Here is a 26717-nt window from a genome sequence, read left to right as displayed (position 1 = left end):
AGCAAATCCCAGACATCATCTCATCTCAGCTATATAAATCTCTAAAAGATGGCTTAAGAAAACAACCACAATGCCATTATCACATTTAAAAATTAACAGTAACTCCTCAATATCACTGACTATGGAACTGAACTACTTAAAAGTTTTGTTTGATGATATGGTAAAAGCCAAACTGAAGCTTCTAGTGTCAATCATAGTGTTTTCAGAACTTGTGGTCAGAGAACAATCTTAGAATTGTAATGTTATGCACCAAGTTAAAAAAAACCCAAAACACACACAGCATATGTTTGAAAAACGTAATCTTTTATGCTAATAGTAATTACGTATATGGAGAGGCTGCTTGCTGTGTGTCGCACACTATCCTGGGTACTCTGTGCTCTTTCCTTTAAACTATTTTATAAACAACCTCAGTGCCAAGTGCAGTGCCATAAAGTTAGAAAGCTTGTGACCAGAGATGGGCACTGAGCTTAAGGAAAGAAAAAATGATTGGAAAAATATTGTGCGATTTAAGCCATCAAATTAAAAATAAATTGAGATTAAATGGGATAAGTCTGTAACAGAAATAGTTTAAGCCCCTGAGAGAGAGAATTAAAGTGCATTCCCTTAAAATAATGCATTTTCATTTTGTAGCGGGTCTCCTACCCTGTGCTCAAAAGTAAACTCAGCCAAGTACAGCCATCCCTCTGTGTCCATGGGGGATTTGTTCCGGGACCCCCATGGATACCAAAATCCATGGATGCTCAAGTCCCTTATATAAAGTGGTATAGTATAGTCAGCCCTCTGTATCCATGGGTTCCGCATCCTTTCATACAGAGAGCTGGCTGTACTATTGCCCTTGAATGTTCCATGAAGCCTTAACCTCTGAGCCTTTGTACCAGCTGTTCCCTCTGCCTGAAATGCTCTTCCTTTCCTTCTCTTTGGCTTAACTCTTTAGGCCTTCTTTGAGCATCTCAATCCTAAACTACCTCTTGCCTCTCTAAGCTTTCAGCATTTGTTGCCTGTACTGTTCATCTCTCAATCTCACTCTGTCTAGTGACATCCCTTGTATTGCTGTCTTGAACTGGTATTTAAATTCCTGAATGTTTGTCTTGTTTCTTTAATGCTGCAGCTCCTTGCCCAGTGCCTGCCAACGTGGGCATGATGGATTCATCTGTTTGTCAAGGCTTCACTGAGCTTAGGGTTCGGCATTCAGAAGTACCCAAGGCTTGGCCCCTGAGACTTTGTGCCTAGAGAAATTTCAGGCGGTGTCCCAAGTTTATTACCTGACCAGTATATTGCCGTATACTCAGGCTGCATGTAAAAAAAAGTCTTTCTTCTTCCAAAGGTTTTCAAAAACAGTCTTCAGAAGTAGCTAATTGAAGAACACTTAGAGGTTCCTGCTTATGGACATTAACTGTGACCATTTGCTTGGCCTAAATTATTATGAAATCATTGGAGGCCCCTTAGCAGGAAGCAAAGCTCACGGGAGGCCATTAACCATTTAGTATTCTCTAAGCACCAGGGGATGAAATTTCCACTTACTGAAGAGCAGGGAGAGGCAGCCTTTATTACAGCTAAAGCGTCCTGCCTGGAGATTTAGAAAGTTACAGCCATACTCAGTGTGAAAGAAAAGTGTACAGCAAGGCAGTGTGGGCACCTAGATACCAGCTGGGTTGCTTTTGAATGTGTTGACACACAGAATTAGATCAGTGATGAGGACTTTGGCAAAGTCTTGACAAGGCTTTTCTGGGATGTCAGCTCAGGTCAGTGTCTGCCACTCATGTTGGTCACTGCAGCTGCCCCTCCGTTAGTGCTGACTTGGCCACTTGCCAGGAGGGAGGAGTATTTGTTTTTGGTGCTGGGTGGGCAGGTGGATGTGGAAGGGTCACTTTAATGGAGTGACTACACTGTTCTCTATCGGTAGATGGTTAATATGGCCTGGTATGATGTGAGGGGGCAAGAAAGGAGAAGAGAGCAGGTGCAGCCCGGGCTGCAGGAAAGCGGGGGCAGGAAGAGAGAGCTGGGGGTAGCAGAGTGAGAGTAGCTGGTGAGACACGGCCTGGTGCAGAGTGTGCATCTGTGGGGGAGAGGTACCAGCTTTGAGAATCCGTCCCCAGCATTCTGCATCCCTGGCCCTCATTCGGCTTGGCTCCCAGCAGGAAGCCAGTTTTGTTTTGCTTAGGACTGTCAGGTGGTAGGCTGCCACCCTTTCTGGAGAATCCAAACAAAATGTATTTATAAAGATGTTGTACACTACCAGTCCTCGACCGGGGCAGGCACGGGTGGGTGCCCTGTAGGATCCCCTGGACAGCTTTCTCCAGACTCCCATGCCCAGACCCCACCTTGGACATACTGGGTCTGGATCTCAGGAGCAGGCTCTGGGGCACAGGACTTGGACAGGCTCTTCAGGGTGTTCTGTGGACTTGTTCAGGCCCCCTTAGACCAGGCTCCGAGGAGGCACATCTCCAGGGAGTTAGTTCACTACCCATCTAGGCAGCTCAGTACATCCTTGGCTTTGATATGGTGCCTTCCCCAGAACATGCTGAATCCCTCGTCTATGTGGGTCCCTCACATATTGAAGTCAACCATCAGGGTTCTGCTCCAGTCTTAATACCCATGTTGTTTCTTGATTAATAGCTATTAAACCAGTCTCTGAAGAGGGCTGAGTTGGCGATATGCTAAGAGAGAAGAGGTAGAAAAAAAGAAAAAAGCAACTCTAGTGTTAGGGTAAAGAAAGATGTGGTAGAATAGAAGTACTTTCAAATACATTTATACTACTTTTATTTTTTCTGATTTCAAAAGTAGCGCTTGTTCCCAGTGAAAATTTAAAAACACTAAAAACCCAAAGGAGAAAAGAAAAACCTTTCTATTCCCACCTGCCAGATACACCCATTGTTAATATTTTGGTGGACATCTTTCTCATTAAACTATAGATTTGCTTTTATCTCATAATAGCAATGTTATTTTTGGCATTTCATTAATATTAATCTATGCTGTCACTGTTGAAAGCTGCCAACTATCAATCAGTCCCTCAGTGTTGCACATTGGAACTCAATGATGGACATTTTTCAGGAACTTTGAATTACCCTTAGTCAAGAAGGACCCAACTGAACTCAGCCTGTCTGCACAGCGTGACATTTCCATGAGTCCTGAGCCTGGCTCATCTGTACTGGCCCACTGGCAGCCAGGTCAGATTGGTCTTGGCAACTTTTGTGTGTCAGGTTGGTTTGGACCTTGATCTGGAACTGTCCAAGCGCTGCCCAGGTCTTGCCTGGACCTAGCTTCTTGAGCTTGAGGTCCCATAACTTTTCTCCTGGATTGAGCATCACCAGCAGATGTGGGAGCTGAAATTCCCTTTGGGGACTGGCTCTTCAGACCTACCAGCACCAGAACAGTTCAAACCTCCGAGGTAACTCTGAGCTTCTGTGGTTGGTTTCCCATGGGACTCTACTACTAATGAGTCCTGTGACCTTGGGAAGGGGATCAACTCAGCCTCAGTTTTTTCCTCTGTGAAATGGAGAGAATAACTCCACTCCAGCCTCACTCACAAAGTTGGAAAGATCAAATGAGACAACGCAGGTAAAAGTGCTTCGTAAACCACAGTGCATCAGGCAAACCTATGTTACACTTGACAATCGACCTCCCAATGTAGTGCAATGAAAAGGTGCTCACTCGAGCTTCTCTTGTTCTCCCAGACAGAGTGGACTCATCGGCTGCATGAGCTTCGGGGTGAAGTCCCTCCTGACTCCAGACAAGGTGGGTCCTAGGGAAGCTTCTGGCAAGGTCAGGCCACCTAGGCCAGGGCTGGTACAGGCAGAGGCCTTTGTCTGGAAGCCCTGTGGCAGGGCTTCCGTCTGTGAGATGGTGCCCCACTGAGACAGGTGCCCCCTGGCCTGATAACGACACCGTTACCGGCGTGACCAAGGGTCTGGGTTCCTGCCTTGGCTCATTCTTGTCAGAGACCAGTTGTTAGGCTGCTCCAAGTCTTCCCAGAAGGCTCTAGGTCTGGTGTCTTCCCTTAAGGACACTGGCAGGTCCCTCAGAGCTCAGAGCACTCCCTGCCCTGGAGGATGAGGGATGGGTGCTTCTTGTGGTCTGTTCCAGGGGTTGCTTTGACGTTGTTTGCCAGATCTCAGGTTTCTGGGCCTAGCAGGTGCTCGGGGATGGAGTGAGAATCCTCTGTGGAGCTTTTCTTCAGGCTGGGTGAGGACTCTGGGACCTAGAGGCCCCTCCCTCTGGGTGGCCAGACCCTTACCCAGCTCTACTTGGGTGGCACTCCCCGCATTGGAGGCTTTTGAGCAGGGGAGGGATGTGCGCCTCTTGCATATCCCTGGAGGTGTTCTGGTGGCCTGCTGCAAGGAGTTGCCAGGTCGCTCTGCCACCCAGCTCTGTGTCCTGGAAGTGAAGTCTGGGGTAGGTGGCTGAGGACCCTTTATCCTACGTGTGGGTCCCAACTATCTTGTCTTGACTGCAGTCTTGGCCTTATTCCCTCTTGGGAGAAGATGTCTGCCCCTGGGGACTGCTCAGGGGCCTCAGGATGCCTGCTTTCTGGCCTCTCCCTCCCTCCCTTCTGTCAGCATTTATTGGGCTCCTGCTGTGTACCAGGCACAGTGCTAGGCACATCAAGGAGCCCGTGTACAGCCTAGTGGGGGAGGCAAGCCTGTGAGTAGACTTGTTCTCCAGGGACAAGAGGCATGGGAAGTCAGCAGAGGGGAGGATCAGCTCTGCCTGGAGCATCAAGGAGGGCTACCTGGAGGTGGGAAGGGAGGGTTTGGAGAAGGGAGGCTGGAGTGTGTGTGTCTGCAGAGATGCTGCTACTGAGGAGGCTCTCCAGCTGCTGCTTTTTGACAGGGATTCGTGGCTGCCTGAGCTGTGCCCTCTGCCTCTGAGCATGTCATACCTTCTCTTGTGACAGGAGACCAGTGGCTGGTACTACCTGCTGGGCGAGGGCCTGGGCCGGACCAAGCACCTGAAGGTGGCCAGGCGGAGACTGCGGCCCCTGAGAGGTGCATGCCCACCACCTTCAGTTCTGCCCAGACATGCCAACCCCCAGGGCTCCCCCCCACTCCACTGTGTAGTAGCCTCAGTCCCTGTGTTTTGTGGCATGTGTCACCCTAGGCTACCATCAGACCCTGGGTCCAGGGACTTCTCACAAGTGCTTGCTAGAATGCAGCCTGCAGGCAGCCTCATGCCCATGACTCTTTTATTTATCTAGCTCATGGAGGGCTGGGCTTTTGGACCTCCCCGTGTGGCCCTTCCTCAGGGTTCGTGGTCTCAGAATCCCCTCTGGGCTGCCTGGCTGACCTTGGGGCGCCCACCTCTGCAGACAGGCCATGTGGGCCCTGCTGTGGGTCCTGAGGATTTTCCCCTTCTGCTCTGTCCTTCCCACGCACCCATCTGGCTCCTGAGCCCCTGCCTGGCCCGAGCCTGGGCATTCCCACATCCTGGAGGCCAGCACTGACCTTGTCCTCCACATGGACCTGGCACCCTGGCCTCATCCTCTGGGTGGTCTGTGGAACGGGCACTTAGATGCCAGCAGAAACTTTCTGACTCTGCTCTATCACCTTCCAGACCCTTTGTTGAGACTGCTGGGAGGTGAGGACACCGAGAACAGGGAGAACCTCAAGGTAGGTGGGGACAACCTGGGCAGGACTGACGGGCCCTGAGCACTGCTCTGGGCTCTAACCTGCTTCTGGTCAGTCCCTTGGCCCAGGAGACCCCTAAACAGGGCAACATTCGGTGCCTGAGACTCAGATTCACTTGGTGCTTGGAAACTCAGCAAGTTGTGCATTTTTAAGAGGTTATTTCTGGTGCTTTTCTCGGGCTACTCAAGCTTAGGGCAGGAGTGGGGAGAGCGCCGGGCCCCGGCCCCTGGAAATAGAGGAGTCTGGATTGTACTGACTTTCGGTCTCTTGAAGCCGAGTCCTCCCTTTCCTGCAGGCCCCCTCAGACCCCTTGCCTCCCCTGCCACTGTGGCCCAATTCCCCTTCCGGTTTGGCCCCCTTGATATCAGGGAGCAGCTGTGAGTCTGAGCCCGAGACCGATGGGTCCTCACTTCATTAGGGCTTTGAAGCTAGAGAGGAACCTTCCTATAGGGCTTTTGGGGAATTCATCCAAATTTGCCCCTTTGCAGGCCATGGCAGGTGATCTCTGGTTTTCTCTAACCACTAAGAGAGGGAGAAACAAGCTTGCAGTGCTGAGTAGCCCCTTGGTTGTTATCTAACATGACCCTCACTCCCACCTCTGAGGGGGTTGTTACTACCCATTTCACAGATGACTGAGACTTGTAAGGTTCAGAGATGTTAGGTCACTCTCTGTGGCCACACAGCCAGCAAATATGGCTGCAGGTATGGCTGTCTCCTGCAAGTGGCCTAGTTGGGAAAATACGACAGTGATATTTTCCATGATAATATATGACCCTTAGGTGTATTATTATCTACAAGACATTTCCCCTTTCATTCACTCAAGTCATTCACTCATTCATTAAGTATTTATTGAACATCTGCATGGGCTAGGCCTTGTGCCGGGTGCCAGCATATAGCTGTCAAAGATCCCTGCCCTCACAGAGCGTACAGGCTAGGGCTGCACTACCCATTATGGCAGCCACTAGCCACCGGTGGCTACTGAGCATTCGAAATTGTGGCTAGTATGAATGAGGACCTGAATTTTAAATTTTATTTAAAAATTTAAATTTAAATTGCACCTGTGTCTAATCGTTACCATACTGTATTGTACAGTACTAGAGTAACTTGCTGGATCTCTGTTTTCCGTGGCTTCATTACAAGTTTAAAAGCTTTCTTCCAGCTTCAGTGGGGGAGCTGCAAAGGCCTTTCTCCCTCTCTCTGTACATGCCGAGCACAGAGAGGACAGTGACCAGGGAGTCTCCCTGGGATTTGTGAGAATTGCCCGGACATCAACACTGCAGGTTTCTAGGTGGCCTGGGAGAGTCCTACTTCGTGCTGGGCTGTGCGCACAGGCCCCGACCTCTGGGGGCATTGTTCTGAGGCGCGTTTGATTTTCCTTGGCTTGCACACGCAGAGATGTCCATAGGACTCAGCAAAGTGTGGGTGATTGTCAGAGGCTTGGTTAGGGCAGGGGGGAGAACCCCGAGAGGTGACCTGTTCAACTCCCTCTTTGTGTGCACGGAGGGATGGAGGCTTAGAAACCTGGGTGGCCTGACCACTGTCACAGTAACGAAAGCTGGGCTGGACCGAGGGACACTCTCTGGCATGAAGGATGTGAGTGGCTGGGTAGTTTTCCTCAGGGGCTCTGAGGTTGGTGGAAGGGGCTCTAGGCTCACCAGGCACTGCTCTACAAGGCAGGGATCAAGACTGGGGCTCTGGTCCCAGCTCCACCCCACCCTGCTGTGTGATCTCAACTGCTCAAGGCCCCCACTTCTTCACCAGTGAAAAGAGGACGCTGGATTATCTAGTGATTGGAAATCCCTTCCCAACTTGACTTTACGGTCTGTCATCAGATCCTCAAAGCAGCCCATGTACACGGATGAGGAAACTGACTTTTAAGTAGCTTCTGAGTGGCAGGCAAACTCCAAATGTTTTGTATTTGCTGTCTTGACGTGGGATGTCTGTGGGTGCAAAGCATCCTTAGGTTCTTAGGCTGAGTTAGTTCTCTGCATTTGTACCCGGGATCGTGGGATTTGCAAGGGGAGGCGGCGTTATTACAGAGTGGGCCGTGTTTTCTGCCTGGGTTCTCCTCCAGCCAGGGGTGTTTGTGAGAACACTGGAATCACAAAGTGGCCCATGGCGGAGAATGCAGCCAGAACAAAGGCGCCCTCTCCCCGCCGGGGCCCGGGGAATACTAACTAGTTGACAGGAATTTTAATATAAAACTCTCCCTCTTCCTTGTCATTCGGAGGTTTCAGGAAGCCTTCGGGCTTATCGTGCAGAGGCACACAGCACAGACAGGGCTTGGGGAGGTGAGAGGTGATTTCCTGCCATTCTTCTGCGGGGCGGGCTTCCCAGGGCGGTCATGCCAGGCTGACGGGGCGCAGTGCGGGCTCCCACTGCTGGGGGGGAGAGCCGGGTTTTCATGGGGCGGCAGTCGAGGCAGGACCCGCAGCCATGAACCGCTTCAATGGGCTCTGCAAGGTGTGTTCGGAGCGCCGCTACCGCCAGGTGGGTGCTTGGCCCCTTGGGGGGCGCATGGGGTGTCGTTGGGGGTTGGGTGTGGGCTCACCGAGCAGGACTTGTCTCCCCACAAGGCCTTCCTTGCCTCCTCCTGGCCCCTTGCAGGTTCATTGTGATCTGGGGGGGAGGACAGAGGCAGGAACTGGCCCCGAAGTGGCCTTTACCTGCCGCCCCTCTCTAGGGGCAGACGAGGCCAGCTCTTCGCCATCCTAACCACTGACTGGGTGGTGTCCATGGTGAGATTATCTAGTTGATCTTCTGTCATTTTTATTTGGGAGGAGTGTGGGTTAAAAAGAGCATCCCAAGCCTGAGATTGTAAGTGGCTAGGTTGCTGAGCAGCTGGATTTGTGTTTTTCTGCTAACTTTCCCTACTTCTGATGGGACGGCAGCGCCTGTCCTACATTGTGTAGGTGTGATTGTGTTTTAGCCTGCGTTGGTGTGTGCTTGTGAGCAAGGTAGGATGTGTCTGCGTATATGTGCGCACACATGATTTTCCTCCTGGGTGGCTGTGATGCCTTGAGGTGGGTCCGGAGTCCTCTGGCTCCAGAGCCCAACTTCACGGAGAGGGCTTGGCCCTCAGCCTCCAGTCTCGGGATGTGGGGCAGAGTGGGAGTGATGATCCCTTAGCCCCCAACACTCTTCTGGAACTGTGAGGGACATTTTTTTTTTCTTATAAAAAGGGCATGGTGTCAGACAGGGTGAAGGCAAGGGATGTCCAGATTTTGGGAATGTCCAAGCTGATGGGACTCTGGAATGGTTCTGATTTTAAAAGTATAGAAAAGTCCCTCTGTGTTTTAATGACCAGCCTGGAATCTGGGTCCTGAACTCCTTCAAACAGGCAGACTTAGGTCTCAGGGAGATGCTCAGAGGGGCCTCCTGCACCATGAGTGGGACACGTGTGTTCTCTCTCACTGGATGGGAGGTCGAGAAGTCCTCGGTCACTTGGCACTACAGGCCTGAGGACCGGGACACTCTCAGAATAGGACCAGGCATGAGTGCGGTCCGGGCCTGGGGCTCTGGGACTCAAGTTCAAGACGGACCCCCTGCTAGAAAGTAGTGCGGGGTTGAGAGCAACAGCTTTGTGCCAGACCCGGGCTCACAACCAGCTCTGCCCTTCTTGAGGTCTGACTCTTGTGCATGGCAGTTTACCTCCCTGAGCCTCAGTCTTCCTGTCAGTGGAATAGGGTGATAATGTGACGATGCTGTGAAAGTAAATGGAATGTGTATGAAGTGCCTGGTGCAGGGGGTTCAATAACTGTGGCATTTAGGGATTGGGATTGAAGTCTAGGCATGACAGAGGGTCAGAAATCAGGCAGGAGGGCAGAAGTGAGATGCTGGCATGGGTGAGATCTCAGAGCAGTAGCAGTTCCTGCACTGGACGGGAAAAAGCAAGAAGCACCCCAGGAAGGATGGCCTCTGCCAGGAGTCGCTGAGGTCCCAGAGATAGGGCAGGGCTGCTTCCCTTGCCTCCTGACCCTGAGGCCTGAGATCAGAGAGGAGGGCTGAGAGCTTACTTGCTTCAGGCCTCAGTTTCCTTCTTTGTAAAATGGGCATACTAAAACTAGCCCTGCATTCCCTCAGGGCTGCAGTGATGATCAGGTTCTTTGGACGTTGTCCTCTCAACGTGGTCGTGGTCACGATGGACAGAGCATAATTCTGCTTCCTTCACACAGTCCCACCCCCTCACACTGAGCAGGAGCGGGGCTTGCTTCCCAGCACCGTCTCCTCTTCCCTTCTTCCCAGCCCCCAGCTGGCCTGGACTGTTGTCTGGACTGGCTCTGCTTAGGCTGATGCCCAGGAAGGCAGAGGGGTCTCCCTTCCACAGTCCCACCGGGATGCGGGGAACAGGCTGTTTTCTGGAGCACCCTCCTTCTCTCCAGATTCAGCTTTGGGGCCAGTCCCCAGACTGTTAGCCCTGGGTGCTGGGACTGGTTTTCCAGAGCTGTGCCCCAGGCAGGAGGGGCCGTGGCTCTTGGTGGGATAGGACTGGGGAAGTGCTAGCAAGATGCTGGCATCCCAGCTTCTGCCTGGGTTGAGGGTGGGCTGTGAGGTCCCTAAAAGCCCTGCTGGTTGCGTGGAGTGGGCCGGGCTCCTGTCATCGCCCCTTGGCCTCAGTCTGGGCTTTCCGCGCTCACTCCAGAGTTTGTTTTTCTTTCTTTCTTTCCATTTTTTTTTCTCTTCCTGTCTTAGCTATGTGTTTTCCCAGAATTCTTATGGGAACAGGGTATTTTCCTGCCCCCCCCCGCCCCTTCCCCTTGTCTGTCAGATTTCCTGTTTTACAAACTCGCTTTGAATCCAGGCCCAGGGCTGGTGGGAAGCAGAGCCTCAGGGGCCTCCCCAGCAGCATCCAAGGGCCTGGGTCACCCCGGGCTCCCTGGCCCTCCCCTTTCCCATGCCTGGCCTTTGGGACAGCTGGCAGGTGAATGCCGGGCACCCAGCCTGGAAGAGGTAACCCCTAAAGGAAGAAGACAGCAGTCTCCTAACGAGGCGGTGGCCCTTGACCTCTTTCAGAGCTGCTGAGCTGACTTCTTCCTCAGCCTGCCTGGGGTGCCCTACCCCGTGCTGCACCGGGGCCCACGCCACATCCAGGGAGCCAGACCCCTCTTCTGACTTCAGCTGCCTTAGTCTGTTGCTCTCATACACCTGCTCTGAGCAGCCTGGAATTGCTCTTTGAGTGGGCAGGGGCTGGGCTTTCTGCACCCCTCCAAAGCCTAACTGGGGGTGCACAGAGAGGGCATGCAGCAAGGTAGAACTGAACTGGGCTAGCAGACCGCGCCGCCCCCCGCCAGCTTTCCGCTGCTGGTGGGGGGCTGAAGCGCTGTCCTCACTAGCGGAGCACTTGCTGGTTCCTGCTGTGCTCCAGGCCTGTCATCTAAAGTCAGAGCACAAAGGGCTCTTCCCAGCACCATCCTCACGTTTTGCTGTAATGCTTATCATGACCTGCTTTGCTTTGGAGAGATCAGTGTACCCTCATGCTCCTCTGGGAGCCAGAGACCAAGGCCTCATGACCTGGTACCTCAGCAGAGCCTGACATGCAGTAGGAGCTCAGTAATTGCATGTTGCTTTGAAAAGAGCATCCAGATGGCAGGGTCCTTTCAGGGGACTTCTGAAAGTAGGGGTTGTGCACCTGCCACGTACACAGGCTGCAGCAGGCACAGTGAGGTCATTGGCTAGTTCAGGTTCAGCCAGGAAGCCTATCTGTGCCTTCACTTGCTCCCTCACCCGGGAGCCCTCACTGATACCTTGAGGCCCTGGCGGTGGATGGCCCTGAGACCCCTAGCACGTGTCTCCTGCCCCTTGGCCTGAGGTGGTGAGTGTGTGCATCCCTGTCGTCCCTCCCCTGTGATCTGGGAGGGCAGCCAACAGGCCAGCTTTGTCTCTGGGCCCTCAGCATGGGTCCAGCCTTGGGCTGATGCTCCATGAACCCCTGGGGAAAGGAGGAAGGGACCGAGCAGGCAGTGGGTCACAGGTGAGGCGGAGACGTGCAGTGCAGTGGGCCCTTGGGTAAAGGTCTAGGCCACATGTCTGCCAGGGCCGAGGAAGGCGAGATCCAGCCCTCCAAGGCTCTGTCTGGGCCCTTCCACATGGGCCTGGCTTACCTCCTGAGCTCCCAGCCTTCCTGCTTGGCCCACAACCCAGTGCTCAAGATGCCTGGGCCAAGATAGGGACAGCGAGGGGCCGGCCAGCCTCCTTCTTGGCTCCAGCAACCTTGGAGAGGAAGGTGGCTCTGGGGTGGGGACTGTGTTCTTCCCGACCTTGGAGCAGGGGCAGCAGCCTCATGGCTTCTGGGAGTAACTGGGCAGGGCTGTGTCCTAGATTACCATCCCGAGGGGGAAGGACGGCTTCGGCTTCACCATCTGCTGCGACTCTCCGGTCCGAGTCCAGGCCGTGGATTCTGGTGAGTGAGTGTCTCGGGGGACGCCAGCCCGAGGCTTTGCAAACAAGATGTTGGAACTGGAAGGGGAGCCCTAAACTGGAGCAAAGTGTCCTGGTTTTTCAACACGAGAAGAATAATATTTTTAAATGAGCACAGATGAAAGTGAGGTCTATGAAAATACACCTACTCTTTTTTTTGTTTTGTTTTTAATCAAAATGAAAATAGATTTTTATATTTTGTTTCCCAATCATTTCAAACAGGAACTAAACCTATATTTTCAGTAATGGCTGCATGGGAAAATGAGAGTCATTTATGAACTCGATTTGGAACCAGTATTTTATCCTATTCCAGCCTGATTAACACTTAAAAATAGTCATCCCCCCCCTATTTTTCGCAAAGAAAAGACTTCTAGTCACAGAGTGAGCATCCAAAGTGGAGAAGCTGGGACATGGTGATCTGGGTGCCCCCATTGCCTGTGAGCCTGGCAGCAAGGAAGGGTTCTCAAGGGGTGGGAGGCCCTAGGGAGGGAGGGGGGCCTGGCGGGGAGGTGGACAGCAGAGAGGTCAGCCAGTACTGGGTATGCGGGCAGGGAGGAAGTGAGGGCAAAGGGGAGCCTCCCTTCAAGGTCCCCGAGGTCGGCCCCTCATTCACAGATGAAGAAACAGAGAGGAGCGGTCCTTGTCCAAGGTCACTGTGGAAGCAAAGGACCCCGGGGCTTTTAAGGGGGTTGTGGGCTTTAGGAGCCCTTGAGTGGCTTTTCTTTGTCCCTGCAGGGGGCCCGGCAGAGCGGGCAGGGCTGCAGCAGCTGGACACGGTGCTGCAGCTGAACGAGAGGCCCGTGGAGCACTGGAAATGCGTGGAGCTGGCACACGAGATCCGGTGACAGGGGCGGCGGGCAGCCTGGGGCCTTGGGCTGAGGCGCACCTCCCCTCCCCAGACCTGGGCACACGCCTCGCCCGTTCCTCCTTCCCAGCTGTGAGCAATTCACTTTGCTCCTTGGGGAATCAGTTTCTTGGCCTGAAATTGGAAGGTTCATTCAGGTTCTGAGCAGTTTTGGATCCCAGAGCAGACAGCGGGGAAGAAGCTCTCAAACAGACCCTGTGGTTCCTGGTGCAGCTCCAGGGGGTCGCTCTCTACTTTAGCTCATTAGTTCTGCTACCTCAGAGCTAAGCCCTTGGTTTCCTAAGGATGCGTAGATGTTGCGAACATTTTCAATGGCACAATTAAACAGCTATTCTTTAAATTTTGGGGTCCCCTAAATTTCGACCCTCTGGGTTAAAGCCCTCGTGGCCCATTTTAGGTTTGCTTCTAGAATGACTGGATGAGGGGTTGTACACAGGCCGTGGCTTGCTTGGTCCTCCTTGATAATACTTTGTGTCAGGAGGCACATCACTAGTTGAGTTTGGTCTTCTCTCTTGTTTACTTGGCCTTGGCCTCAGTGTCCTTCCCAGCCTCTGGCAGTCAACTAGAGTCGACCTAAGGGACCCCTTTGCTGTCTCTACTTTAGATGGCCTCTGCATCCCTTCCTGCTCTGGCACTGGGGCTTCCCTGCCCTCTTCCCCTCTCTTCCTCTCTGCCCCCGCAGGCCCCTACCGTGGCTGACTTCGGTCTCCCCCAGACTCAACTTCCCTTTGTGACTCCCCGCCTCCTCCAACTTCCAGGAGCTGCCCCAGCGAGATCATCCTGCTCGTGTGGCGCATGGTACCCCAGGTCAAGCCAGGGCCAGACGGTGGGGTCCTGCGGCGGGCGTCCTGCAAGTCGACCCATGACCTCCAGTCACCCCCCAACAAGCGGGAGAAGAACTGCACCCACGGGGCCCAGGCACGGCCAGAGCAGCGCCACAGCTGTCACCTGGTGTGTGACAGCTCAGATGGGCTGCTGCTCGGTGGCTGGGAGCGCTACACTGAGGTGACCAAGCGCGGGGGCCAGCACACCCTGCCTGCACTGTCCCGTGCCACTGCCCCCGCCGACCCCAACTACATCATCCTGGCCCCGCTGAACCCTGGGAGCCAGGTATGGACAGCTGGTTCAGGGGAGGTGAAGGGCATGGGTCCCTGAGTGAGGCCAGGAAGATGCGAAGACTCAAAATTGTGTTGTGAGGAGCCTGCCAGGGGCTTGGAGTGGGGAGCAGGGAAGTGGGCTACGTGTTAGCTCCAGCCTCTATAGGGCTGTCCTGTAGGGCTGTCCTGGGCAGAGACAGCAGGTGGGTCTTTGTGGCCTCAGGGCACAGATCCAGGGCCAGGGGAGGTCACACGGTAGAAGACTTCACCTCAAAAGAAGGAAGAGCTTTCTGCCAGTCTGCACTTACCCGCAGCAGAATGGGCTGCGTGGTAGGCAGCGAGCCTGTCATAGGAGCTGTAAGATGGCGTAATGGGATGTCGGCGTGTGTGCCCCAAGATATCGGTCCCAGGAGATACTCTGGGAAGAAAGTTTCCTGAGGTCAAATGAGTTTGAGAAACACCTTATACTCTCTTCCTCTTTTGGGAGATTCCCAATGCATATTAGCCTATTTGAGGCTCTGAGGGCATCTGCAGTGAAGAAGGTGGTTTACCCTTGTTTAACCGAGCATTTCTCAAACTCCCCTGGCGGTGCACCCTTCGTGGCAGAGTTGTTAGCGTCCCAAGTGCCAGTGTTTCACAGAACACACTTTGGAACAAGCTGCTGTCAAGGAAGCTGGGGACTTGGCCAAGGGGTTAGACTTGATGACAGCTAAAGCCTCGTTCAACTCGAACATTCTGGAGGATTCTAGATTCTGTGATCCCTCCAGGCCCCCCTCTCGGCTCGTTAGCGGGACTGCTGTTTTGCCCTTGTGCCCTGAGGTGCTCCCCTCCTATCCCCAGGCCAGGGCTGAGCAGCCTGCCTGGTGGTCTGCCCCGTTCCTGGGGCTGAGGTAGTTCTCTGTCTTTCCCTCGCAGCTGCTGCGGCCTGTGTACCAGGAGGATGCCATCCCCGAAGGTGAGTCTCTCCTGCTGCTGTGCCCTCTGAGCCCCGGAGAGAAGGCGAGGTTAGCTGCGGGGCCGGGCCCCACCTCCTCCTCTGAGTTGGGAGGCCTTCCCAGCAGAGTCAAGATCCTCCCCGCCCCCCCATTTTGACACAGACTCTGTCTCCTCTTGGGACCTTTTTCTCCCTCACTGAACCAGTGTCTTTCTTCCTTGGACCCTGAACTGAGGAGGAAGAGAGGGCATCTTCCCAGAGCAGTCTAACAGATGGTGTTCAGGACTCAGGCATTCAGCTGAGATGCAGCCAACGTTACTGAGCAACCAGTATATGTAAGGTGCTGAAGGCACTGTGGTCAGGCCAGCTTGGGAGGGAGGCACGGAATTTGGAGCTGGGAGGTTCCAAAGTGGAGTTGTGTGAGTTTGAGCAACTCATGTCCCCTCACTGAGCCTCAGTTTCTTTATCTATAAAACAGGGCTGATAATTCCCACTTCAGAGGGTTGTTGGGAGGATTGAAGGAGATAATGGTTTTGAGTAGCAACCTGTTTACTGAGTGATGTTACACAGAAGTTAGCTGTCTTTGAATTGCACAGATGTCTCTGCTGTTTGAAGGGATTTTTCTCCTTTTGTCCTTCAAATCCTGGCCTTATTTTTTAAGGGCCAGGGAGAGAAGCTGGGCTCAAAACCAGTTCCTTCTCCCAGGAAACCTGAGGTATCAGTGTTGCTGCTGGAGTTGGCTGGGCATTCCTTTAGGCCCTCTGCGCTGGCCTGAGTCTAGCTGGCTGGAGTCCAGGCGGTATCTGGAAGGTTGAGACCAGCCTTGCCTGGTGGTCCATGGTGCTGACCTTGGATATGCTTGAGCCCTTCCTTCTTTGACCTCCTTCTTTGTGAATGGCCTTTTCCCAACCACTTGCAGACTTGCTTCCTTGCTGTCCCCCTCTGTCAGTAGCATGAAGATGATGCTTGCTTAGAGCAGGCGCCCTTTGGAGGGAAAAGGGCTCCCATCAGGCTCAGAGTTGCGATGGAAGCCATCTTTATTCTCTCCAGGCTGGGGCATTTGGGTGTTAGGGCTTGGTCTGTTGGAAATGAATCTGTGTTCCTTCCGGAGAAAAGTCTGATGGTGATTCAACACTGAGTTTTAAGAAAGCTTTTAGTTGCTGCATCAGGTTAGAGTGGAGATGTCATTGCTAAATGGTGACCCCATTAAGGGCAGGGCCTAGGCCTGCTCACCTCCGTGTGTCTGATGCTGGTCCCAGGGTCTGACAGACAGCAGGTACTCAACAGAATTTTATTGGAGTGACTGACTGAAGGGGAGTGACTCTGGTTGCCTCCAAGGTTTGCAGACTGCTCATGGGGGAAGGGAGCTGGAGAGGTGTATGGGTTGAGGCAGGCTGGTGTGGTTCCTTCTCGGCTGAGAGATGCCTCTTGGTGTCCTCCCAACTCGTGTCCACATTTTGGTTCCCCTCTGAGAATACAGTACTTAGTAAACCAAGAAGGGCAGAGTCACGCAGGCTGTGGGAGAGGGACAAGCAAGGAAATGATGCTGCTGTTAATAACAGTGGTAACTTTTGAATGCATTATGTTAAGAACTTGACCTGACTTCATTTATTCTTCACGATGATAATTATTTTGGTATCCAAGGACATCTTTGCTCTTTACCAGGGATCAAATATTCCTAGCTCCTGGTCCGCGGGTTCAGAGGAAGGGGTGGAATTCAGGGTACAGATCTTCCCTTAAACGCACTCAGGGTTCTCCAGAGGCTAAAGCTGTTGCCAGGGTGCCGACCTCTGTCTCCTCCTCTGGCTGGGCTGCTCGGCCTCCTTGCAGGAGGGTGGGTGGGTTGAGCCAACCTGAATAGAATGGGGTCTGGTGCCCTTCTGGGGCCTGGGGTGCCTGCCCGCCTGTCGTCGGCGTGTTCTCCAGGGCTGCGGGTGCCCTTGGCATTGTCCCTTGCCCTGTGAAAGCAGCCCAGCCTCAGATTCGCCACGGCCGGGGGCGGGAGATGGCTGCCAGGGCTCACCTCGGAAGCAGGAGAAAAGCCGAGTAATTACTGTTTGGTCAGTGAAGCAGGTGTTTAAGGGGTGATATGGGGGTTTGGACCAGAGGGTGTAAGCGGTAGCAGGTGGGAAGTTAAGGAGTTTGCCTTCACAGAGCTCAGTAGCTGGGTTATAACTTGGACTGTTTTTAAAAAAAGATACTTCAAAAAATCAGTTTTGGAAAATCAAGCCCACTTGCTACACACTATCCAGGGTATGTGGAGATGGGGCACGAGGGCATGCCACTTAGGTTGGGTTGATTCCGCTTTGTACCAGTTACTGGCCAGATGACCTTGGGCAAGTCCCCCAGTCACTCCAGGCCTCAGTTGCCTTGTCTATAAAATGGGGCTGCTTCCCACCTGAAGGCAAAGGTGTATGTCAAGTGGCTTATTCATGACTCTCTAGGCCCAAGGCAAAGATTCTGTGACAGCCCTATGCAGCTGGGCTAGGGCAGGGAAGAAGTGAATTCCTTTAAAGGTCAGACTGGGGGCGGTCAAAGGCCCAGATTTTGGCATTAGCAAAGTTTGGCCTACTTTGTTTAGTAGACAAGTTTGTTAAGTTTGGTCTACTTTGCCTTGCTTGTCAGTCCTGTGTGGTTTTGCCTTCTCTGGTCTAGGCTCGGTTGTGTTAAATTAGACTGTCTAGTTCCAGACTGACCCTTTGATCCCCGTTCATGGTACAGTTTGTGGCGCAGCAGCCCTGTCCTAATGCCAGCCCTGACGGGTGGATTATTTGTTGTCTTGGGTTTATAATCCTCGTGCCCTCACACCCTGGTACCATTCACCAAACCCTTTCCCATCAGGTCTCTCGTGTGCGCCCTCACCTGCCCTGGGTCAGGCAAGGCAGCAGTCTGTATTATCTCTGCTTTGCAGTGGAGAAAACTCTGGCTCAGAGGGGAAGGAACCTGGTCAGGGTTACACAGCCAGTGTCTGAGGAGGCCAGTACTCAAGTTCAGGTGTCTTGTCCAGCTCAAATCCAGTGCAGAGCTTGAGACCCAGGATGGGTTCTTTCAGCAAAGGGGCCAGTGCCTGGCAGCACAGAGCCCTCTGGGGCGGACGTCCAGGGCCAGAGCAGACAAGGAGCTGGGTAGGTACTTCCATGCATCTGCCCCCCGCCCCTGTCCTGGGCTCACGCTCTTTCTACTCTTCTCTAAGTGACTCCGTGAAGAAGCAGGAAGTGGTTTAGGTTATTATGGTTTGAGTGCTGCCCCAAGATACTGCTGTGATCAGTGGTCACTTGTGTGTGTGGGTTGACTTGTTTTTCTCACCCTGCTCGGTGAGAAGGGGCATGGGGTGGGTAGAGGAGGCAAGTGTGAAACCTTCCGAGCTGAGTTTTTCCCTTGAGGATGTGGGCCACGCGTTGGTGGGGAGCTTCCCCGAGATGTAGCTGGGGTCAGGCCACCTGTTCACCCCCAGGCTGCCAGGACTGGGGGTGGTGGAAGGAGACCTGGGCCCCAGTGGGCTGCGCATGCAGGTCAGGGAGGGCTGATCAGTTGCCCACCTGACAGCAGGGACCCTCGGAGGGGGCCCAGGTGTGTGCAGAGTCTGAATGCCCTGGAGTTTGTCTCCTACCTGCTTGTGTCCAAGAATTCCTGACTTTTTAGCTACTCTGTGTTTGGCTATTCTGCCCATTGGATGAGACATGATAAAGATGTGTATGCCACCCCTTGTTCAGTGTGAGGTTGTGTGTCCTGCTGTGTCACCTTATAGAGGGACTCCCTGCAGCTCTCTGCTCTCTTCCCTGGGGGTGATTCGTTCTCTCTCTCTCTCTCTCTCTTTCTCTTTCTCTCCCCCTTTTCTGATGAGAATAATTTGTGAGTTGATAGCCAAGCCGGGGAATACCTCCTGGCTGCGATGAAGCCTAGGATTCCCAGAGTCCCTGGAGTGTCTGATTAACTTGCTTTCCCAAGTGGAGAAATCACAACAACAAAACCACGATAAGTTAGCAGCTCACTTTTATCGCACACTTACCAGGTCCCAGGCGTTATTCTAGGGGCTTTACTTGGAACGTCTCATTTAATCCTCACAGCAACCCCATGAGCTTGGTACTGTAATTGCAGTGAGGAAACCAAGACTCTGAGGGGGGACGTGAGTTTCTGGTGGTCACCAGGCTGGGGAGCAGCGGAGTGGGATTTGGGCGCAGCCCTCTGGCTCAGAACCAGGGCTCTTCCCCTGGAACTGGAGCGGCAGGTGCCACTCCTTACCCAGACTGACTCGGTGAGCCAGGCCGCTCCAGCTCCCTTGGCTAGTAGAAGGCAGACCCCCATACATCCTGAGAAAGCCCACTGTCTCTGCTATCACTGCAGAGACATGACCTCAAAGGGACCTGGGAGGCAATGAAGCGGGCCAGCAGTGCTGGCTGTGCACAGGGAGCAGTGGGAATGGGGACACGGGGGCTCACACATGCTCTGTCACCCGGGACGCTCCATCTGATGGCTTGTTTGATGTGGGACTGTGGGCCCGGTGAGGTCAGATCTTCTGATTTTTCGTATCTGAGAGATTTTCTGATTTTTAAATGTACGAGGCCAAACCGATAGGTCTGATTCGGGCCCTGGGTCACCAGATGAGGAATGCTGCCTTTATCATTGCTGGTGGTTCCCAGCTCTGTCCTTGCTCCGGAGTTGCACATTCGTATCTCTCGCAGAGTGTGAGGGGATTCCCTCTGAGGTCTCCCTGTCTTCTCAGCACCTTGCTCAGGGCCGGCACCTGGCAGCTGCTGTTGTTAATGGCCGTTAATGGACTGAGACTGTGTTCCCTGTTTCTACAGAGGCATGCCTCTGCAGGGGGGATAGGAATGCCTCACGGTCCCCCATCTCTGTTCCACAGAATCAGGGAGTCCCAGTAAAGGGAAGTCTTACACGGGCCTGGGGAAGAAGTGTCGGCTGATGAAGACGGTGCAGACCATGAAGGGCCATGGGAACTACCAGAATTGCCCGGTCATGAGGCCGCACGCCCCACACTCAAGCTATGGCACCTACGTCACCCTGGCCCCCAAGGTCCTGGTGTTCCCCATCTTCGTTCAGGTGAGCTGATGGCCGGCCCCAAGGGCTCCCTCTGGAGGAGGTGAGAAAGAATAGGGTCCTTTACCCGGGGACTCAGAGATGGTACCTGGTTCCAGAACTGAGGACCCCCTTTTGGGAAAGACAAATAGCCTTAGGGGCTCAGGATTCCGGGGGTTACACTGAGGGAGCAGAGGTTTCCAGGAGGAGGAACAGGAGAGTGGGGGCAGGCAAGCTCAGCGACAAGCGGGTCCCCCTTCCCCCCACCTCCCCTCCCCCCTCCCCCCTCCCCCTCCCCTTTCTCTGGGGCCATTGCAGACACACTACAGCTGCTGGTTGTATTGTCACAGGGCCTGTGTGCTGAGGGTTCTGCTTCCTGGCTCCTCCAGTGCTTTGCTGTTTGGAGATGACCAAGGGAGAGAGCCTGGAGGTCTGGCATCTTGTCTGGCCATCAGACATCTTAGCAAACATGTCTGGCCAGTACTAGCTGGTGGCCTGAGATTATTTAGATCTCCCTTCCCCTGCTTTTCTCTCTTTTTCCTTCTCTTCCTCCCCATTTCCAAACCTTTATTTATTCTATCACCCAGATATAACCAATGTGAGCATTTAGATATCTTTCCTGTGCATATACATATTAAAAAAAAACCCAGACAGATCTTATTGTACGTTTTATATCCTCTTGCCTTTTTTAAACAAGAATTGCAGCATGAACATTTCCTACATCATTAAATCTTCTTTGAGACTGTGTCTTGTAGTGGTTGGACACTACTATATGGATGTACCATATTTATTTAACCAGTTCTCTATTCTGTTCAGACACTTGTGTTATGTCTACTCTTTTGCTATTGTAAATAACTCTGTGATGAAGATCCTCATGCGTGAATTGCCTCTCGGATTATTTTCCGTGGGGGAGATTCCGAGAAGCAAAATGACTGGGCTATGGGTCGTAAACATCTTAAAGGCTCTTTATGCATATTTTGACAAATTGCTTTCCAGAGAGACTCTTAGTTTATCCTCTCATCAGCAACCTGGAGGGGACATGGCCCCAAGAGCTTCATTTCTGACCATGCCTGCCTTCTCTGGTCTCCCTGGCATCCCATTCCGGGCCTGTCACTGGCCAGTGGATCTTAGAACTCATACTTTTATAGGACGCTCACAACGCAACTCTGGCAGGTGATGCGCCTCTCCCCAGACAGCTCCATGGGCAGGGTCTGCCCTTTGCCTTTCTCTTGGTCTCTTCTCTTTCTCGGGATGTAACCACAAAGGTCTTGGAATCCACGGGACTTATTTTTCATTTTCATTTTTAAATTTTTACCAAAAAAATTAAAAATTAGTTTTTAAAAGTTATAAAAAACTTCTGAGTTGTAAAATATATAAACCAAAAATGGCATAACACTTAAATGCAGAGTTTAACGGGTAATTATAAAGCGGATATCGACTAAGAGAAAGGACTAGACCATTGTCACCACTCCAGAGGCTGTGTATCTCTCTTCCTGATTACGATGCCCCCTCCGCCCGAGACATACCCACTAGCATAACTTTATGATAATCATTTCCTAGCTTTTCTTTAGTTTTACCACCGATATGTGCTTTCCTAAATGACTTCTTTTTGAATATTGCTTAATGAAACCATATCTCATATCTTCTTTTGGGCCTTGCTTCTTTTGCCTCACGTTACTTGTAAGATCCATCTTGGTTGTTGTGAGTAGTTGACATTTGTTTTGTTATCTTTCTTCCAGCACCTTGCTTGGTGTCAGGTGCCCTGAAGCCATGTTATAAATGTGCATTCACGAGGACAAGCCCTGCTGGGTAGTCCAGAGCTGAGGGAGGTTTCTTCAGGCTGCACGGGGGCAGGGCTCCACCGTGGGTATGGGGCAGGGTCATGTGGTGGGGTGAGAGGTTTGGCTGAGACTTGGTCCCTGGGCACTGACAGCTGAGAAGGACTCAGTGAACTCAAGTGTGTTATGAATGTAGAGCAGGGACTGGCCTGGCCTTGAAGGGACTCAGGTGACCAAATCTGGCATGAGGCTCTCAGGATACTGCTAGAGGCATCCTGAGAGCCTGGGCCTGACGGCATGAACAGGACAGATGGGGGAATGTGGGGGCCAGGAGCGCCCAGGAGCTCAGTGCAGTGGGGGAGCTGGGGTGGGCTATGGTGGTAGGGTCGGGGGCGGGGAGGATGGCAAAGGCCGACCATGTGGTTGGACTTCCTGCAGCTAGTGTGTGAGGGCTGGTGGGGAAGGTAGCAGCAGCAGTTCCGCCCAGGATGAGCGTCTCTGTCTTTCTGTTTCTGTCTGTGTATGAGGGGGCGCGTGGGCTCTTGGGGTGTTGGTGCAGGGCTAGCGGTTTTCTGTGGCTGGCTTTGGCAGGCTGCCTCCCCCTCCCCTCCCTCCTCTCCTCTCCCTCCTCTCCCCCCTCTCCCCATCCCTCCCCTCCCCTCCCCTCCCTCTCCCCCCCTCTCCCCCTCCCCCTCCCCTCCCCTCCCCTCCCCTCCCCACCATCGCCACCAGGCCTCTTTGAACTGTCCTTTGTTTTCAGCCTTTAGATCTCTGTAACCCTGCCCGGACCCTCCTGTTGTCGGAGGAGCTGCTGCTGTATGAGGGGAGGAACAAGGCTGCCGAGGTAAGACACTCACATTTCCCAGGTGGGGTTTCTGGTGGGCTTCATTGGCCATCCTCCAGGCCCCTAACTTTCCTCTCTTCCCGATGGTCTCAGAATTGTACAATTGGGGTAGAAAAGACCAGAAAAGGCCTCCATGCCCTCTTTACCGAATGGCTACCCAGCTTTTTTTGGGTATATTTCCAGTGATAGGGAACTCGCCACCTCTCAAAGCGATAGAGTGCATCTTTGATGGTTAGAGAGTTTTCCCAACGCCTAATGACGTTCCACTGTTTCTCCCATCTTCCTCTAAGGAGCAGGAGAGATGGCATTTCACCCCAGCTGTGATGAATGACTTTGTGGGTGAGAAGATAAAGCTGTTAGCCAAAGAGAATTTTAGAAGAGCACCCGTTACCTGGGTTTTTGGGTGTATATTAACCCAAATCCAAAATCCTCTTCTGAGGGATAAGTCTGTGATCTCTCTTTGGGCTCTAGCTCTGCCAACAGAGACCTGGGTGTGTAGGTCGCGCTGCTTTTCCTGGGAGCTGGCCCTGGCTTATCCCTAACTGGGGGGATTTCACTCGCCCACACCATCCCCAGAGCTGGCCAGGTTCCGGCTCAGTCTCATGAGTTTAAATCTACTTGGGAACAGCAGTTGGAGCTCTGGGGTCTGACTGGGCTACCTGGGAGCCTTGAAGAGAGGGTAGGGGGCTTGCCTCCAATCAGGCCTTGATTCAGAGCTGGCAGCGTGGCTTGGCTGAGTTGAGTGGCAGCTTGGGGTGGTGGAAAGATCAGGAAACTTGGAGGCAGAAGGCATGTAGCCAGCTCTTGCTCCGCGGCTGGTTCACTTACGACTTCTTCCTTCTTCCTCAGTCTTCCCATCGGAACAGTGGGTGTGTGTGTGTGTTTGAGGCAGCAAGGGCAGGGTCTGAGGTCAGCTGATCTCTAAGGGCCCTTTCAGCCTCAGCATTCCGGGACATTTTGTGTAGTCATGACTAAAGCAGGCTGCTTTTGTTTTGTTTGTGAAACAAGCAGACCAGAACTCATATTTTCCAAATGAGCGTTGTCTTTCAGGGGCGCTCCCTGGGGAGACTGCAGGATTATTTCTACCACACTGGCGTTGCTTACCACATTTCTTGACCTCCTCTTCGGGAACTTTCTTAAGAACCTTGGCATAACTTCTGAATTGCCTCTGTGGGAGTAAAACTTCATCTGTTGCGGGGGATTTGGGTTTTAGGAACGAGAAGTCCTTTGGAGCTATGCTTGGTGAATAAGTGTGTGGTGGAGCTCAGTCGGGTAGCCAAAGGTCAGAAACTGAGGTGTAGCTATAAACTCACAAGACTCAGAAGGAGGCAGTTAGAAATGGCAGCCACTGTGGAATACATTCATATGTCTCAGTGTGCTCTTTTCTTCCGCTACTCACTCACCATTAAGCCTGCAAACCTTGAGCACTTTTTATTTATCCTCACTGTGCAAGTTTTCCATACTTGATTCCAGTTAACTCTCGCAGCTTCCCGAGGAGAGACACGTTTGTCCCGACTCAGTAGATGAGGAAACTGAGGCTCCAGTGAGATTTACTAGGACCTGAGGGTCTCAAGACTCCTAAAAGATGGAGCCATGATTAGCACTTGGGATCTCTCTGGCTCAGCAGTTCTTTCCAGGATCCCATGCTGGCTCTGGTGTGTTTGTTTAAAAACAAACTAACAAACACAAGCTGAAGCCAGGGCCTGATGATAGTTAAAATCTGCCCAAAAGCTCTTTGCCTAGTGGGTCTTTGGAGCCCTAGAACTAAGAGACCCCTTTTGACGGTTGAAAGAAATGATTTGAAGACAAGGAAAAATAATGCATTTCTTTTTCTTGAAATATGATATGAAGCAAATATGTGGCTCTTAGTAGCCTGTCGCGTTATTCAGGCCAAAAATATAAACCAATTCAAGAGGGGTTTGGAGAAGTTCAGAGAATCGCATCGTGGCTGGGCCCTCAGGAGCCATCCATTCTAATTGCTTCCCTGTAACTTTCCAGCTGATTGTTCTCCAGCCTCTTGAGTCTGCTGAGGGAGCCCTCCCGGCAGTGGTTCTATTACCAGAGAGCCCTAAATTGTAGAAAGTTCTCCCTGGTGCTTGACAGAAATCTTTGTTCGCGGAATGTTCCCCCTTGGCTCGGTGTCCCTTCTCTTCTCTGGGCATGCTCCGTGAGCTGATCCAATCCCACACCGTGAACTGCCCTCATCACACGGCCTCCCGGAAGTCACCAACTTGATTAACGTGCCCTGAGATCAAATCAGCGTTTTGGTACACCCTCATTTCTACATTCCAAGAATGGTTACTGAGCATCTACGATGGAGCCAGGCCCTGTGCTGGAGGTTCCAGCAGTCCTGTGGGGCACAAGACAGACATGCCCTCACTTTACACACTGACTCATTAAGTTTACCGTTTGCTCAGGCACCAAGGCCTTTGCTGCAAACCCTGCCCTCAGGCAAGATTCCTCCGTGGAAGCTTGGTTAGGACCTCGTGGGATTAGTGATCCTTCAAGTCGCAAGGATTTCCTAACCAAGCGATTCCTCGACTCTTGAGCCTTTGGGAAAACAGATGTGTCCTTGGAACAAGTGTGGGGAAGACAGCTCGCGGCCCCCAGGGCCTGCTGTGGGAAGCAGAAGGTAACTGGGCTGTGGAGATGGGCGTCACTGCACTGCGGGCTGCTGTGGCTCCCGCGGGGAGCAAGGCCTGCAGGGTGCTGGTGAGACAGGAGAGGGGCCCACCTGCCCTCCTCTGGTACCCTCGCCTCTCTGCCCCGTCTCCCGCTGGGCGCCAGCTCTGTCCTTTCCCTGACCCGGCTTTTGGGGAAATTCTTCGTTCAGGCCTTAATCACTTCCTGTCTAGACCACATTCTCAGCTCTGGGAATCCGGGCTAGAGCAGCGACCTGGGTCTTTTCTCACCTTGCTCGTGCCTCTTCTCCACTTGCCATCCATCCAGCCCTCTCTGGGCCTGGGTTGTTTTTTGAATTTTTAGGCTCCTGACAGACTATCTCCTCTGACCCTTCCTCTGCCAGCTTCCCTGTGGGTCCAGAGACCACTTCCAGGTTTCCACTGGGTGGGTCAGGGGAGCCTGAGGGTTTGTCTTGTGCTTGCCTAGTGTAGAGCTTTCTCCTTTCCACTCATTGGACATTGAAGTCTTCTTCTCAGACAACCATCCCCTAAACTCCTTCTGAACTCTGAGATCATTTTCTTCCCTTCCCTTAACTTCATGTTTCTGTCTCCTTTGTTCCTCTTTTTCGGTCCCTGTTTGGATTCTTTCACATTCATGGACGGGACAACTGTAGGCACATTGCTGCCTCACCATATTGTGAGAACTTTGCGGTCATCCAGACCTGGGCAATGGTCTCTGGCTGTGTAGCCTTGGAGAGGTCACTTAACCTCTCAGTGCTGTAGGGTCCTCACCTATACATGAGGGCAATGATGTTAGTTACAAGTGAGGATCCACTGAGCAGAAAGTAAGTGCTCAATAAATGGAGGCTTCTGTGGTCTATGTTGGGTCAGGGCTGTGATGGGAAGGGGTTTGGAGAGAGTCACTGCCAGGATGCCTTCCAGCCCAGGGTTCAGGAGCCCTTGTGTTTGGTCCCCGTTAGATAAGCCAGAGCCCCTGAATGCCTCCTGCTCAAGAATGCCCCCTATTGTCTCTGTGGCCCAGATTCCCTCAAACCTCTGTGTGCCACGTAGTCCTTTGAAAAACACTTATGTGTTTTCAAATTATAAAAGTAACAGATTCTCACTGCAAACTAATGCAAATTAAACAGAAATGTATAAAGTCAAGTCCCATTCACCACAGTGAAGACTGTGATGAGTATTTTAGGCATTAACAAATGTATAAATACAGACAGATTTACAGTTTGGTTTTACGAAGTTGGATTATATGCTAGGTATTTTTTGGACATTGCACTATTTTGATTTATGATGGACAGATTTCCATTTCTGCCCACATAGCTCTACTTTATTCTTTCAATAGTTGCATAAAATTCTACCACATGAAGGCAGCATAATTTAGTTTATCCATCCTCTCTTAATGGGTGTTTATGTTCTTTTTTAAAATTACAAAAATTTGTAATGCTGAGAACATCCCTACATGTTCATATTTATATGTCCTTGTAA

The 26717-nt window shown here is 52.4% G+C and overlaps 1 protein-coding gene across 8 annotated transcripts in view; it reads left to right on the top strand.

The window, feature by feature from the left end:
- The window catches only part of RGS3 (regulator of G protein signaling 3), a 159929-nt gene that overhangs the window by 59924 nt on the left and 73288 nt on the right, over positions 1-26717 (top strand). For 4 of the 8 annotated variants that reach the window (XM_081238110.1, XM_081238114.1, XM_081238115.1 and 1 more), the window contains 9 exons: positions 3675-3735; positions 4895-4985; positions 5551-5606; positions 11943-12024; positions 12777-12882; positions 13665-14016; positions 14919-14958; positions 19802-19998; positions 22513-22596. In XM_081238110.1, the coding sequence (XP_081094236.1) occupies positions 3675-3735; positions 4895-4985; positions 5551-5606; positions 11943-12024; positions 12777-12882; positions 13665-14016; positions 14919-14958; positions 19802-19998; positions 22513-22596 (1069 nt within the window). Of the gene's footprint in view, positions 1-3674; positions 3736-4894; positions 4986-5550; positions 5607-7917; positions 8115-11942; positions 12025-12776; positions 12979-13664; positions 14017-14918; positions 14959-19801; positions 19999-22512; positions 22597-26717 lie in introns of those variants that run through there. The other 4 variants (XM_081238117.1, XM_081238111.1, XM_081238116.1 and 1 more) reach the window with 3 other exon arrangements.

The sequence above is a fragment of the Mesoplodon bidens genome (assembly GCF_964165515.1).
Source record: "Mesoplodon bidens genome assembly, chromosome: 6".
Lineage (NCBI taxonomy): Eukaryota > Metazoa > Chordata > Mammalia > Artiodactyla > Ziphiidae > Mesoplodon > Mesoplodon bidens.
The sequence above is the reverse complement of the archived record's forward strand: the minus strand, read 5'-3'. Positions and strand labels throughout refer to the sequence as shown.